Source organism: Leptosomus discolor, chromosome 3 (genome assembly GCF_034619465.1).
Source record: "Leptosomus discolor isolate bLepDis1 chromosome 3, bLepDis1.hap2, whole genome shotgun sequence".
Classification (NCBI taxonomy): domain Eukaryota; kingdom Metazoa; phylum Chordata; class Aves; order Leptosomiformes; family Leptosomidae; genus Leptosomus; species Leptosomus discolor.
The window spans coordinates 5,997,003-6,012,083 of NC_141393.1; the positions used below are offsets into that span (position 1 = coordinate 5,997,003).

The 15,081-nt window shown below is 39.4% G+C and overlaps 1 protein-coding gene across 1 annotated transcript in view; it reads left to right on the top strand.

Moving 5' to 3' along the window:
• KIAA0586 (KIAA0586 ortholog) overlaps positions 1 to 15,081 on the top strand; it is a 72,578-nt gene that overhangs the window by 42,887 nt on the left and 14,610 nt on the right. Inside the window, exons 30-31 of the mRNA XM_086463377.1 lie at positions 729 to 865; positions 5,524 to 5,608. Coding sequence (XP_086319503.1) covers positions 729 to 865; positions 5,524 to 5,608 — 222 coding nt within the window. The remainder of the gene's footprint in view (positions 1 to 728; positions 866 to 5,523; positions 5,609 to 15,081) is intronic.

Sequence of the window (15,081 nt, forward strand, 5' to 3'; positions counted from 1 at the left end):
GTGTTGTGTATGTAGGTGTATAGCAGCATCTTGATGATCAGTCTTTCATTTATAAATCCTTGTCTTCAATGCTTATAGTCATGGATATAAAAACCAACATGCAAATGTAGTCTTAAAGTGAACAATAATTACAGTTAATTAAGCAATTATTATAGTTAATTAGCCTTAAAATTCATTCTTTGGTTTCGAATGATAGCAGAAGGCTAAAGTTAGGTCATGAGCTGTCAGTACATTTTTCGTAAAGATGCTTTACACACTTGCAGGCTGCAAAAGCATGATAAATGCTGGATTATGCAGCAAATTATCCCTTTTAAAAAGACTATATACAGATTTATTTTCATTCACACAACGGTGAAACATTTTCATGAAGAAGCCTTTCCGATCTCTTTCCAATATGTGTGATAAAGCTCATTAAGCATATAATGGTATGATGAACTATACAGCTTTGAAGCGAACGTAAATGCTTGCCATGTTAGAAACCTGCAGATGATAAAACTGATTTATTTTTTCAATTTCCACAGGCATGTATTTCCTATTTCTTTTTTCCCCACAGGGACAATTTAAGGGGTAGACAGCGAGCCATGTAAGGAGGAAATAATTCTCTTTAACATTGTGTGTCCCATTGTTGAATCTTGAAAGGCTCCACATCCTGCCAGATGAGTTGACCAGGAGATTATTGCTCCAGCTCATCAAGGAATTTTTTTCTCTTTATTTTTCTCTCTCAGGAGACATTCTTGGAGATGCAGATACAAGTTGTGGTCCAATGCTTATGGCCGAACTGGGATCACAATCAGTTTCAAATCCTGTTCTGCAAGCAGCCCAACCAAGCTGCAGAGTGACATCTCTCTCAGAGGATCAGTCCCAGGTAAACTCAAAGGATCTTTCCTGTGACTGGTCAGAAAGTGCAAACTGAAACCTAGGAAAAGAAATTTTCCCGTTTCACTGTGGTGACTGACATCACAGAACTGGTGTATTTACAGTGACACATTCAGCTGAGAAAGCAAAGTCAAAAGTACACGTATGTAATAAAAATAATTGTGTTTACTGTGATGGAAGCCTTACAATGTGCTTTCTGTTAGACTCAGACCTTCTCTTTTACCGTTTTTGCGCTTCCTCACAGCTTCAGTGGTCTTACAGGAGCTATACCTACTCAGATCAGAGGGGCATTCCAATGTTTTAGGGGCACAGTCCTTCCAGTACATGATGGATAGATGGGAGAGGAAGCAACAATAGAGGTTTGGCCTCATGAATTGTAACCCACTGATTCAGCGTTTCAGGAGCTTCATTTGCCCTAGTAGGGGCAGGTTTGGAAAGGTGGTAATGATGATCCACCTCAGAATACTTGAAGGTAGAGGAAGATCCTATTGATCTCTCCTCGAAACCTAGAGTTCATCTGTTGCAACTTTATTAGTACGTGCTGTTACCTAGAGAATGATGGTTTACTTGCTAACGAAACATAAATTCAAATAGCAAGTGGCAAAAGCTAAAAATGAGGTGGCAGACTGCTCTTCAGTATGTTAAGTAATATCATACTTACAACGATTGCTATGTTCGTGGATACATTCTGTCCTTCCCTGATGTTCTATATTAAAAATAGCCTGAAGTATATTTATTGACCTGTCTTTGGTTTTACGCTTTTGAGCCTTAAAGTGTATCGTGTCATTGGTGTCGGAGCAGTTCTTAAATATGTCATCTGAAGTGATGTGTTGCATCTTCAAAGAGGATTTTAAATGTTGTACCTCTTTCGCTTTGAGATCACCAGAACATACTGTTTCTTGGAATGACTGTTAACAGGCAAGACCGTGTTCTGTTAAATTGTGTCTGTTGGGGTGAAGCTCGTCCTTGTTTGTTTCACTAGCCAAAAGCAAAAGGGACAGAGAGGGTAAAATATGTTTCCTTCCTTTAGCACCATTAGCTGTGGTAAAGAACACAGTGATACCTGCACCTCATGCTCTGGGGAATTAGCTGATGGGGTTAGGATTGATTGTTTTGTTCGCCTGGGTACAGGCAGATGATAATGTACAACATAGTCTTACCTGTGCGAGAAATGTAAGGTGATCTGACCTAGTGTCTTTCATAGAAAATATACAGATAGTTATATGTTATCTTTAATATACAGATATTTATATATTACCTTATCTTTAGAAACTTTTTCTTCATCTGAACCCTTTGCGAGGGTTTTTTTGCCTGCTGGCATGTAAAACTCACCCTCCCTCCAAACCAAACAAACACCCGAACTTTGTGTATGTTGGTTTTTTCCCCCCAAACAAAACATTATCTTCCTATATGTGGGTGCTCCTGATGTAAGACACTAAATCGCTGTCTCTCACGGGCTAACTTTTTAGCTTTTGTGTGATGTGACCATATCTATAAGTGATAACCACAGTAAATGTCTGTCCTGGATGGGGCAAAGCCATGCTCCATAAGATCCTCTACTAGATCTGTGCATCCTTCTCTGGGAAAAAAAAAATAAAAATCCCTGTATCAGATGCTGTCAAAACAAGCTTTTGAATCACCTATCTACCATGTAACAATGATGAATCTTTCCCCTAGTTTCAGTTAGGAAAGACATCTGTATTCAGATCTACGGCTGGATCTGCTTTGTCACCTGCCTGTAGGAAACAAATTTTCTAGTGACGTAATGCCAGCTAAGAGAGCAAGAGATACTCAGGCTTTCAGAATGACTCATTCTGTGCAATGTTTAAGGAGATAATCGCTTTAAACTTCTTAAAAGATTTCCTCCCAAGTTAGTCACTGACTCTCCTATCAGTTGTTCCACGTCTTGTTTTTCATCTCTAGGCAGTATTTGCCCTCACTGAAATGAAACTCTATCAGCTACATACAAAGCAAGATGACAAATTGATCTAAGAGCAAAACTAGGCTTTTCATGGTGTTTGAGAGACCTGCGAAGATACACTGTCTTTCAGATGGTGTCCAGTGGGCCTTGGGTTTGGTAGAGCTTTGTTCTTATTTAACAGGGAACGATCCTCCTGGATGTTAGGGTGTGTTATGGCAAAGCTTGGGTGGTTTCTTTAATGTGTCTGAACAGGATCCTCGTTTCAAGGAGGTTGTGGGCAGTGAGGTGGAGCTGCCATATGTGTACTGCTTGTTTGCTCCCTGGCCACTGGTGTGTAGATCTGATTTTGACCAACAGAAAGAACATTGTCTTTTCATGTAGGGTGGGAGCAAATGCCTTTTAGTCATGAAGAGGGAAGTCTGTGTGATCACTCACTCCAAAACAAATGACTTCAGTCATACAGGAATTTTCTTATCTACCCAAATTCCTTGGCTGCTCCTCCATTTTTGGCATTGATTTTTTTTTTTGAGATTTATATATGCTTTTAGCCACTGTTAGACAGAACGCCAGGCTAAATGCATCTTCAGTTTGACCCCTTCTGTCCATTCTTGTGCAACAATACAGGAATTGACTGTTATTTGTGGCCACTTTGCCCCTGTGCTCTTAGACCTAAGAAGCAAGAGAATGACTACGAGAAAGCTGGGCTCTTTCTAGTCTACATAAATAATTTTGATCGTGGGAGGGACATGAACATTGAAGTCATATTTGTGTGGCTAAACATTTCAAAGATGGTAAATCTAAATCATTTGAAGTCCCAAATGCATTGTTAAAATCTTAGAAACTCAGTTAGTTGCAAAATATTTTCATAATGTTGTTCTGTAAGTATGAATGGTTTTGTACAATCAACATTTTTTAAGTGGGATTGTCACTCTGGTATTCTCATCAGCTTTCATTTCTAGTATTTCAAAATATATGATTTTTAATCTTCAGGAATGCATAATTGTAGGTTATGAATCTGTGATACCTCTCACCTTCTGTTTGCACCTCAGTTCAGTTTTCTTATTACAAATCCAAACCAAAACAAAAAACCCACTTCAAATGGACTCATGAGTATACTGTTATGCTGCTTACGTTTAATGTTCTGTAACATTGGTGGCCTTCAATCACATTTCCATGAGACCTTCCTGTTTCAGAAAATCATCTCAACTTTCTTATCTTGTCAGCTTTAAATGATGAACAGAGTTGATCAGCGTCGTGGTGTGTAGAGGTACCCAAGTTAGCGCCAATCCTGACTGGTCTATCCACACCTATAGTGCCTTGTAGAGATGCTGGCTTGACCTCAAGTGCATGTATTTCGCTTTTGCCAACTTACACTCGTCACTATGCTGATGAGGTGGTGCTGCTGCTTGTTAGAGATGACGTGCTGTCTGCTGGTGTAGCCCTCTCTATGAGGAGTGAAAACAAGTCCATGCAGCCATGGAGGAAAAGACAGCGACTGAACGGCTTATCTTTTTGCTCCTCCTGATTTTTGCGGCACTGGCTTAAATATATCGTTAAGAAGCCATTTCGTTACTGCTGAGATTCCTGTTATCGTAGGAGACAGTTGTTAGCTGAAAGAAAAGGGAAATCCTGATGGCACCATTCTTGCTGTTTGCCAGACATAGAAATTTTCTTCTTTTCATCTATATTTTTGGCTGTTTGTTTCACTTGTGGCCTCCACAGTGGTGGAGGGTTTCTTTTGCAGAACTGGAGCATACTTGCTTTTTCTTCCTCTTGAGCTTTTGGGGAGCAAAATACCGCTGGTACTTTGTCATCAGGTCTTCAAGAGAATACCTGTGGCATTGCTTCTCAGGGCATACACTGTTCCCAGAAGTCATACAGCAATTCTCTCCATAGGCTCCAAATGCTATGTGGTACGCAAACATTTATGATCTTTCTTGTGTTCCTCCTTCTTTAAGAATCTTCATTAAAAAACTTACATTAATCTGTGAAATCCACAGAACAACTGATGAAATCAAATTTGTCTGGCTTAGAGAATGCTTAAGTCTTCTTGGACTCCATGAACTCTTGTTTCCTGCCTACGTGTAATGGAATGTCCTTGGGCCACAGTTCCTGTTCCAGTTAACACATAAGATAACAAACATACTTGACAAATATGATGTCTCCATTTTTAACACAGAGTGTTTGTTGCTTCTAAGAAACTATTTTCCTGTAGGCGTTGTTGCAGACCTGGGTCCTGAAGAGCATTTCAGGAAGAGTGGAAAATAGTTTTAAAAACATGGTCAAGGAAATAAATTTTATAATTGGCATGGGTTTTCCAGCCTGTGTGCTGAAATTTTTATCTTTTTCCCTTTCAACTTGCTCTTTTTACTCAGGAGGATAATACCTAGGGAGAAGTCCTGGGTATTGAAGAAAGGCAGAGAAATCTTATGTTCTTTCCGCCACATGCTTTGAGTAGAAATTGAGGGTCTCCTGTGTCTTCAGGTCTAAATGGCACTTTGCCATGTCTGCTGCTCCCAGGATGTTCATCTAGAGGAAATAGCATTGCAATAGGCTAATTCAGATCTGAATTCTTTTGAAGTCGAAAGGAAGCAGAACAAGTGCATATCCTTTAATGAATCTTTAAAAACATCTTTGGATGCTTCTTGAAGCTCCACATAATTTTACTGTGCTTTTACATCAAAAGTTAGATTTGTAACATGATTTTAATGTATGATGTATAGGAGCAAAGCCAAGGAGCTGCACAAGTTGAGACTGTGAGACCCCGAGTTATTCATGTGAGGAGGAAATCTGAAGAGATGCAACAAGAAGGTAAATCAACGTCCATAAGCAAACATAGTTCTTTCAGTTAAGCACATCACTGTTGAATGTTGTTGTATACTGATGTATAATAAAATTTTGATTTTTTTAAAAAATTCGGTTTTCATTACTACCAAATTCCCCAAATTTCCAAAGGCTTACATACAGCATGTACAAATCTGTGTACATAGTTATGATATCGTTGGGGTGCACTGAAAGAATTGGAAGTGTATCTATGTGTAAGTCATCAGAATCCTTGCATTCAGTGTTTATTTAATTTTTTATTTGCCAAGAGCATTACCATGTGCATATTATGTAGTCAGCTGAATCTTAATTGCCTTATAGAAGGCTGTTTAGCAAACAAAATATTCATGATGTTGTGATAGATGGCAGTGGTTCATACGCATGAGGAAATGCAGGGGTACTAGAGGAGAACTGAAAGATAATACAGAGTTAAGATCATGCGAAAAAAAAAGTAGACATTTTCAATGTTAAAATGACCTGGTTTGAGATGGGCTTCGAGCTAGTGTGTAACAAACAGTGATTTTCTTTTGTGAAGGATACTATGCATTATCTATGCAGAACTGTGCTATTTTTGGAGATTACTTAACAGTGTTTGTTAAAAGCATTAAGGATGTTGTATGAGAGGGAGAGAGTATTTTTGGTTTATTGTAGTTCGAGACAGTGCTGGAGTAACATAAACTGTCCGTATTACAGCCATATTTAATTGTTTTAGTAGATAATAAATTTGTGGAGTGAGATGTGTAGCAGTTTTCATCTTACATGCTAAGAATGGGAGTCTAAAAACCTGCATTCCTACAATATATGCAACTATAATTGCTCCACCCTAGTATAGCGAAATTCTTCCTTCAAGCCCTTTTAAAAATAATTCTTTGAACTTCTTCCATTTAATTTTTTTAAAACATCTAATCGAATTATAATTCTGATGGAATTATTTAGCTTCAAATATTTATAAGTGGTAAGAAAGGCCCTAGGCCAATGTTACTGGTCGTGGGACTTGGAACCTAATTTCAAAACCATGGTTTACATATGAAGTAAGTTATGAATAATGCAAAACTTGGCTCCTATGGACAATTAGTGGAGAAGCTTACAGAACTGAAGTGGCACACCTTAGTGCAGGCGTGTGTTTTGTTGTAGGGACATTTATCAACATGGGGTTTTGAAGGGGGTAAATAGAGACTTAATTTATTGAAAAATGGGGGTTAACTCTTTTGTGTAATATTAGTGGAAAATATTTCAATGACTTTTTCTAATAGGAAGAACTGTATTTTTCCTCTGATGTTTAGAAAATCCGAATTGCCTGAGGAAAGTGAATTTCCAGTAAGCTGAGTATGACCTCCAAATCGCCAAAAAGGCAATGTGGCAGCTCTGCCTTGCGGGATCGACCCGTTCCCAACTTTAAAAGCAGTTTTCCTTAATAGCAGTTGTAGGACTCTTCCTTTTCTTCTACTTCCCAACACTTGCTATTAAGCATCACAGAGAAGGAGGAAAGGGGGATTCCTAACGCTGTACTTCATGCTTTTACACCTCAACTTTATCTCAAGTTGTTAACAAGGCAGCACTTCCAGCCTGCCTCATTGAGTAGGGTGTTAGTGAGGGATGGAAATAGAGTAAATTTTTTTTATCGAGTCTGTTGTTTTCTGGAATACTAATTTTTTTTTTTTTTAAAAAAAACCCTCTACTATAATACAAGGTATTTGGGCACAGTCCAACTATGTTTGTGTGTCAGCTGAAGAGGCTGGACCACGAGATGGCAGTAGTCAATTTTCTTTGAGAGGAACAAATAAAAAAAGAAGATGATTTATATACCAGGATAATTTAAATCTCGTTCAAAGTATACATATTTAACGAGCCAATAAAAATCTAGGGGATTTGCAAATGGAAACAACTGTCTGTCAGTTTTAACCAGAAGGTCTTGTCTCTATAAAGCTTCACCACAGGGAACTTAATCAGGCAAAAAGTTGAGGGTAAAAATTAACAAGAATCATTTGAAAGAAAAATGAAAACTTGCAACATGATAAGTATACATGGGTTTAAGTAAATACAACATTTTAAAATTAAGCACATCTGTTACTATAATTTCAAAGCACCCTGTTTGTTAGAGCTTCGTGCCAAACGGTTGCCTTTACTGAGATAGCAAGGGACAGTGAGTAGTTGCCCGAGAATGGAGAAGCATTTCAGAGGCAGGATCATTTAGGTATTTTTTCAGCGTTTAAAGGATAAGTGGTTGTATTGGTAATAGAGCTTAGAAAATCTAGAGCCCTGAAATGAAGTGTGAATTCAGGGTTCTGGGAGAAAAGGGAAATCGTTTTGGACTTAAGAGTTGGATATAAAAAGCGCCTTTTTTTTACTTAATTGATAAATACATGACAAGATGTGATTCATCTTTTGTCTATAGTCGTAAATATATATACGACAGAGCTTTCTTTTGTTGTTTAAAAAATTTTTGTGGTCTACAGTGAACATGTGTTTTTACTGAAAGAAAGTTGATTGATGTCTTCTAATGAAAGTTGAAGTTCAGTAGGACTGTTACAATATCATGCCTGAAAGGGTAATGTCTCCTGAAAGTTACAACTGAAAATAAAGCCTGAATGTATTATTAATTGAAATGTGTGCCTTCTCTAGACATAGTGGAGACAGTGGTTTGAAAACATATATTTGTAGCATATAATATGCATACATATATATTTTTGGCTTTATAATACCCTTTAATCTTTGTACCATTCTTTCATATATCTTCATAAATTTAATATGATAATAATTGTTGTGGTTGGTGAATGCACGTATTTCCAGAATACAGCATTTTCAGGCTTACATTAACACGATTCAGAATTTTTAAATTAAAATGAAAGAACAGGTGGCAATGATTGACTGCAGAGCATTTTTAAACTTTAATGTGAGCAGCTCAGAGCCAAGAGGTAGATGTAGCTTCACGTAATTATTTTTCTACAGCACACTCTCAAAATGTGACCTAGAGAGCACAACTTCATGATAGTAATTCCTTTTTTTCTCCAGCTAGTGAATTATACTCAGGCAGCCATGAGTACATGGGAAAGTAATATTGGGACACTAAGCAATTGGCTTTGTTGCCACAGAGAGATCGCACAATTGCTTGTGGGAGGAGATGCTCTGTGAAATAAATGAATAAGAGGGCAAGAAGCTCTTAAAACAATCTGTATTAAAAAAATACAGCTTCCAGAGTCCCTGTTTGTTATCAAAAATGGGCTACTTCTGTGTTCACATTGACATTATGCTGTATTGAAAACTGTAATACTGAAAGTATGGCTATAACGGAATACTTCTTTGCTTCTCCTTCAGCCAGGAATTGCTCTGAGTTAGGTTTCGGGTTATTTTTTCTTAGAACTACTGTGGCATGAGGCAAATCTCTAACAGATGCTTCAAGGAAGGAAGAAGATTAGGATAAGGCTAAAGGTCCTTATTTTTTTCTTGGAACTGGAACTGTTTTGGTCAAACTCTTAACAACTATTCTACTGAAAGTTTACTTTCTCCTTAATATCCGGCTGTTTCTTTTTTCAGAGTGAATTTCACAAAAGGGTTTTGCTAAAGACTGTCCATAACACCCTGAAAACAGTGGTTAGTGAAGCAAAACAGAACTATTCTTTCACACTGTAGAGAGTACAACCACAGCGTGAGAGGTGGAAATAGTTTGCATAGCCTACATTGCTCCTTGAATTTGACTAATTCCTGAGAGAAGATCTTGGAAATTGAACTAATGATCACTTGGCTATAATTATGGCATTTTCCAAGCAAATGTCCTGTTAGAGTTTTATGTGAGTTTTTCAGTGCTTCTTCAGCACTCTTATTTCTGGTCTATTTTGTCTCTGGTTTTCGTATACCGTTACCTCCCCGTGCTATTGGATGGCTCATTGACATAATTCAGTTAATGTATTTTACATTTGGGCAAGTCAGGAAATGCAAAGCTGCGTTTCCCACAAAAACTCTGTCTTTTCTATAAGTAGTCATTAGCTTTTAGGTGCTCCTAGTGGTTTAAGAACACCAGTTCTCAAAGAGTTTTCATGTCCATAGCAGTTACATGATAGCCCATGCATTAGAAAACATGCATTGGAGTAATTAAGTATGCATTTTGCATAATATCCCCCCGTAAAATCCGCAGTAGCCACACTTGAGAGTTTCTAGTAAGTCAATATTTAGCTGTGTTACAGTCCATTTGGAACAGGAGTTTTGAATTTCTTGGCTTTTGTAAATATTATTTATCTGTTAAGAAGTGCCATTTAGGTCTGTGATTGCTTCTTTTCCCGCTGAGTTACTTCAGTTATTTTTCAGACAAAATGTTAAAAGAGAAGTATGATTTTTTTCATAGCTTAAGGCAAAGTTTTGTGTAGAATTGTTATTGTAGATGATGATGTCCTCCTGCTGCGGGTTTGTTCTGCTGCTTCAAATTAGGGTCCTGGGAAACAAAGCACCGGGAGCTGCTGTGGGTTTCATGGGACTGTGCACATCCATGCACTCATTCCCAAAAGATCTGTTTCTGGGAAGTCATCTCCCGGTCTCCTAGGCCTGTCGTTTCTTCCCCTCGCTTATTTGTGCAAAAGACGTGAACAGAGGAGCTAGTAACAGGTGAAGCGTGAATCTCCCTGGTGTGTTTTTTAGACTCCTAGAATGTAATTTGATTTTTTGAGGCATTAATTGAAATCCAGGTAATCAGAGAAAGAAAAACCAAAAAAACCCAATTTAATCTTAAAGAAAATTGTACCAAGCAAGCTCATACTGCCTTGCAGTCTGAGGATTTCCTACCGACTGGCGTGCTCGGGTAGAAGTCCTCAGGAGTCCAGTTCCACACCACCCTGGCCCTTTACTTAGGGATCTACACACATTAGGTTTTTGTTCACTTGACAGTTTTCTTCAACTTCAAAGAGACTGAGAGTTAGTTCCCCTCTTACTGCGTGCCTCCTTAAACGGCACAGAGGGATGCAGCGCTCTTTCACCGCTGCAGCATCGCCAAGATATTTCTCTGACCTTGTGCTGAGGCTTTTGCTGTGGGAGGCAGAAAACTTCCCCTTTTAGCCTTCCCTTGGTGCCTGTTCAGATGGTGCTTTACACCCACCGTGAAATCTGCACAGCTTTGTATATCTTCACGTTTCCCGTGAAGGGAATACCGAGGAAAGGTGTTTTGCCCTTTTCATACAGTAAAAAGAATAAAGCAGGAAATCTTCCAGTGTGGGCTTAAGGAATGCTCCTGGTCAGAAGTTCGAAGTTAGAGCTGGGAGTCCTGGTCAGGAGTTCTAAGTGAGAGATGAGCCTGGCATCTGTAGCTCCATTGCTTGAGCGGTTGAAAGCAGTTCACAGTTGCTTCTTTCTCGCTTTTGATCAGATCTCTGTGTTTAAAATACACTTATTTTGCTGAGGTTCGAGGTGTGTTCCTGTACCAAGTCTCTCTTCCGGCCTGTACACAGCAGCAGGGATTTTCACTGAAATTCCAGCACCAGTTGGGTTTTTTCTGTGGAAAGGGAAAGAAAAACTTACTCAAACTGACGTGATCACTCCTCAAAGGATTACTTCCTATGGAGGCTGTCAAATTCTTGGATTTTTACTTGTCTTTTTTCAGATTTACTGAGGCTCAAGGTATACATCCCAAATTCTCATCTGATTCCCTCTTGAAGCCTAGATATTAAAGGATTGCAGGTCATCTAATCCAGTGACCTGTGGCATCCCTCAAAGTGCATTTTATATGTCGTAAGCTAAAGGTCAGGGCAATGACAAAATCAAGCCTGATATTTCACTCCTACATGGGGGCTGTAATGTGCAAATAATGAGGGACCAGTCCCTTTTTCATACTGGTAAGCTGAAAACCCGTGGTACTGCTGCATAAAGCATCCAACATAGGTTCTGGAGTTTGCATGTCTTTTTTGCCTCAGAATATCATGTGGTACCCAGCATGGGTGCGTGCTGAGCATCAGCTGTCTGTATCATATCATGTCGCACAGACACCAGAGGGTTCTGAGGATCTTCTGTTCTTAAGTATGTCTTAATAACGTAAAGGATTTTACTTCCAAATTTGTTAGAATTTCTTTAAAGAAAATGTGATTCATAATTGCATTTGCTTTTCAAGCACTTGTCATTACCTGCTGGAACCAAAGCAGTTCAGGCTGCCAGGCACGTGCAGGACCACTTCCTCATCCCTGCAATGCGGATTTCTCTGTTTTTTCCCTTTTTTTCCCTTTTTGCTAGTTTGGGGCGAGGGGGGTGGTGGTGGGGGTGGGGTTGGTTGGTTTTGGCTTTTTTTTTTTTTTTGGTTTGGTTTGGTGTTTTTTGTAGTTTGTGTCTCTAGTGGCCAGGCATATTCTAGGCAGGATTCTCATGAAGAGGAGAGTAGCTCTCGCTGCTGCACATCCACGCTGAAGGGTTGGAATGTACGAGCCGAGAGCCCTGAATTGCCATTTCCACTTTGGCAGTCTACCTTTGATCTTTTACCAGTTCCAGTTTCCAGTTATATAAATCCACCTATTGTCAGCCTGTCTGGGGGCCAGGCTAGAATGTGATGGTTTTTCTTTTGTGTGAGATTCTTGTGGGGTGGTGAATCAGCTGGAGTTGCTGTGCAAGCAGGGTATGGTCTTGATAGCAAGTATTAAATACTCTCAGATCTCCGGGACACTAACACACTCCTCACCAGTCTATCCAAGTGGTTGTGCCAAAGCAGTCTTTCTCACAGCCTGTGTAGGATTCGTAAACACGCTAGGATCTGACTGAAGCAGCTTTGTATTATGATTTGTATGCACTTTTACAAACTTACAGTAATTGCTGTTGCCTTCATTGTAAAGAGCAAAAAATAAACACACACAATAAACCCCCTTAATGGGCACTGATCCCACTGGCACTGATCTTGAGTAACTCTGAATAAAAGCAGATGGTAGCAAGCTGACTAGGCTGACCTGCTTTCCCCTTTCATGCAAACAGTGCTTATATAAATGGGGGACACACACAAAAAATTAATGGGCTTGGGCAAGCCACCTAAGGACAGAGACTCCCCATGTACTTAATGCTTACATCAGCCCGAGGGCTGTTTCCAGTTAGCTCTTCTCTGCAAGGAGAAGTTTCTCACAAATTAGTGGTTCCACAGCTCTGAGCCCATGGTTTAACGAGAAAGAACTGATGTGCATCTAGAAAGTAAGCGTGCTTAGCTCTTCTGTGGGCTGGGTGTTGTGGTAGGGCATGGAAAATGATCGGAATAGTCTCTCCTGAACCTGCTGCTCATTTATATACATATAATTGAGTCTGAAGTCCCTTTACACATCGTCTTCTGTTGTAATGTTGTAAGGAGGCATTCGATTTTTATGGTCTTGTACTACTTTAATTCACGTGCCTATTCATTAGCAGTGATGGCAAATGCATTTAAATTGAGATTCCTAGTTGTTCTAAACAATGTGCCTCGATATGTCACTGAACAAGAGGTGTTGTAAGAAATAGCATTGCCTTTTTCTTACTCAGCAGAGCATTTGGTTGGAGTTACTATCTCCAGGAGCATGCTACAGCCCCTGCCTAAGATTACAACTGCAAAGACAGTTCCTTGAGTAAAATGTATTTCCACTCCTCGGTCACTATCGTTTTCAGCCTGGTACATCAATGCCAGCTAAGCTGGAGTCAGGAACCACCCAGCTGTCCCAGGCAGACCTGCTGCTGACTCTGCGTTAGTTCCGTTGGCAGATGCACTATAGGATCTTCTAGGATGACCATCCTTAGTCGGATTAACAGTCATTTAAGTAGTCCTCTTATCTCACATTTCTTTTTTAGTGTGAAAGTTGCATTTCTTTTATAAAAGGCATCAGTATCAGCCCGGGAAGTCTTGAGGCCTTTGGGTGCTGGCAACACATCACATGGATACTGTGTGGTGGTGACAGGTGAAGACAAGGAGAATTGCAAACACATACTTCAACTCGGAGAAACATACATAGCACTGCGATAGGAGAAACGTAGGCTTTCTGCCTTCAGTATGTGCTGAGTTTGTTTTATTTTTCTGGTTGGCAGAGACGGCAGATGTTGCCCTTTATAATTCAGTGGCTTGTGCGTGTCTGAGAGCAACGCGACAGAAGGAACAGCTTCTGCTTTCCCTGCTGTGTGGGTTTTGGTGATCTTTGGGCAGAGGCAGGTGGACTCCCTTCAGCTTTACCTGTTCTTAAAGAGCTCTCAATTCAGCCTTTTAAAGCACTACATGAAAACTGGAAGGAGCCAGCTGTTTATGTGGGGAGTGGCTGGGCAGAAGAGAAGTTACTAGGACAAGGTATATGCCGAGTGGAGGTAGCTGAATGTCTGCCCCCAAACCTCTTTTGTAAAGGAGATGGGGGATTTACAAATGCTGTCATTCTTAGCCATTAAACTTTTTTCTTCTTTAATGCTTTGTAAATTTTTGCACTGCAAGCAGAGGCGAGGCATGGCTGTAAAGTTATTAATAAAACCTAACTGGCCAATAAAGATGGATATTTAGGTGACTGGTGTCCACAGTCAAATTATAATGTTATTTTTTATTTATTTTACTGCTTATTATATTGTGAAAGGACTTGACTTACAGGCAGTTTTTGTGCTCGTGAACAGTGTTGTTACTAGGTACTTTATTTCCTTATTTTTCTCGATACTTTAGGGGTGAACAGACCTTCTGCTTCGTGCACTAAAGAGAAGCCCGTTTTTTCCAGCACCACCTTCTCAGTACAGTGATAGAAAGACTGCCTATAATTAAATATATGTTTCCAGAGCCCATGTGATTCATTTCTTAAGACTAGGAGCCCAGGAAACTTTCCAATAAGGCAACAGCATGGAGTAAATGTTATTTAGGATGTCTTCCAAATGAAGGATACGAATAAATAATGGTAATGCTACTCTTTGATAACATGCTGATTTTGAGAAATGGAGTCTGCCAAAGTAGCTTTCTTCTTAAAAATAGGGTAAGGACTGGTGAGTGAAGATGAAAGTTGTCAGGGGTGACCTGTTGCTCGCTGCCGAGGTTGCATATGGGACTGCAGTTTGTAATAGTGTTGAATAACGTGCAAATGTATCACTTGATTAAACCACTTTTCATCTTCCATAGAACTAATTTTGAAAGTAAAATACGACAAATCCTCATCTCTGAAATACCAATTGCAAATGTGGTTTTGGTAAGTGCATTTGCAAGGAACAGTAGTAAATGATGGAGATGGGTTAAATTTTGTCTGTGGGCTACTGTGTTCTGGTTTTTATCATGAATGCTGTCCTTCAGGAAAAAAAAACCCTACACCTAGAAAAACTTAATTTAGGTTTAGAACCTTTGTATCTGCGTTGTCATTCTTCTCTAATCTAAAACTTATGTTTTGCTTTTAAAGAAGGAAGAACTGGTTTTAAGCACAGTTCTAAACAACCTGAGTGAAAGTTGTCGAGTGTGACTCAAAATAACGTAGCGGTTTTGTAGAATGCGTTTTTTTTTTTTCCCCCAATGCTTTCGCTGCAGGGAGGTAACT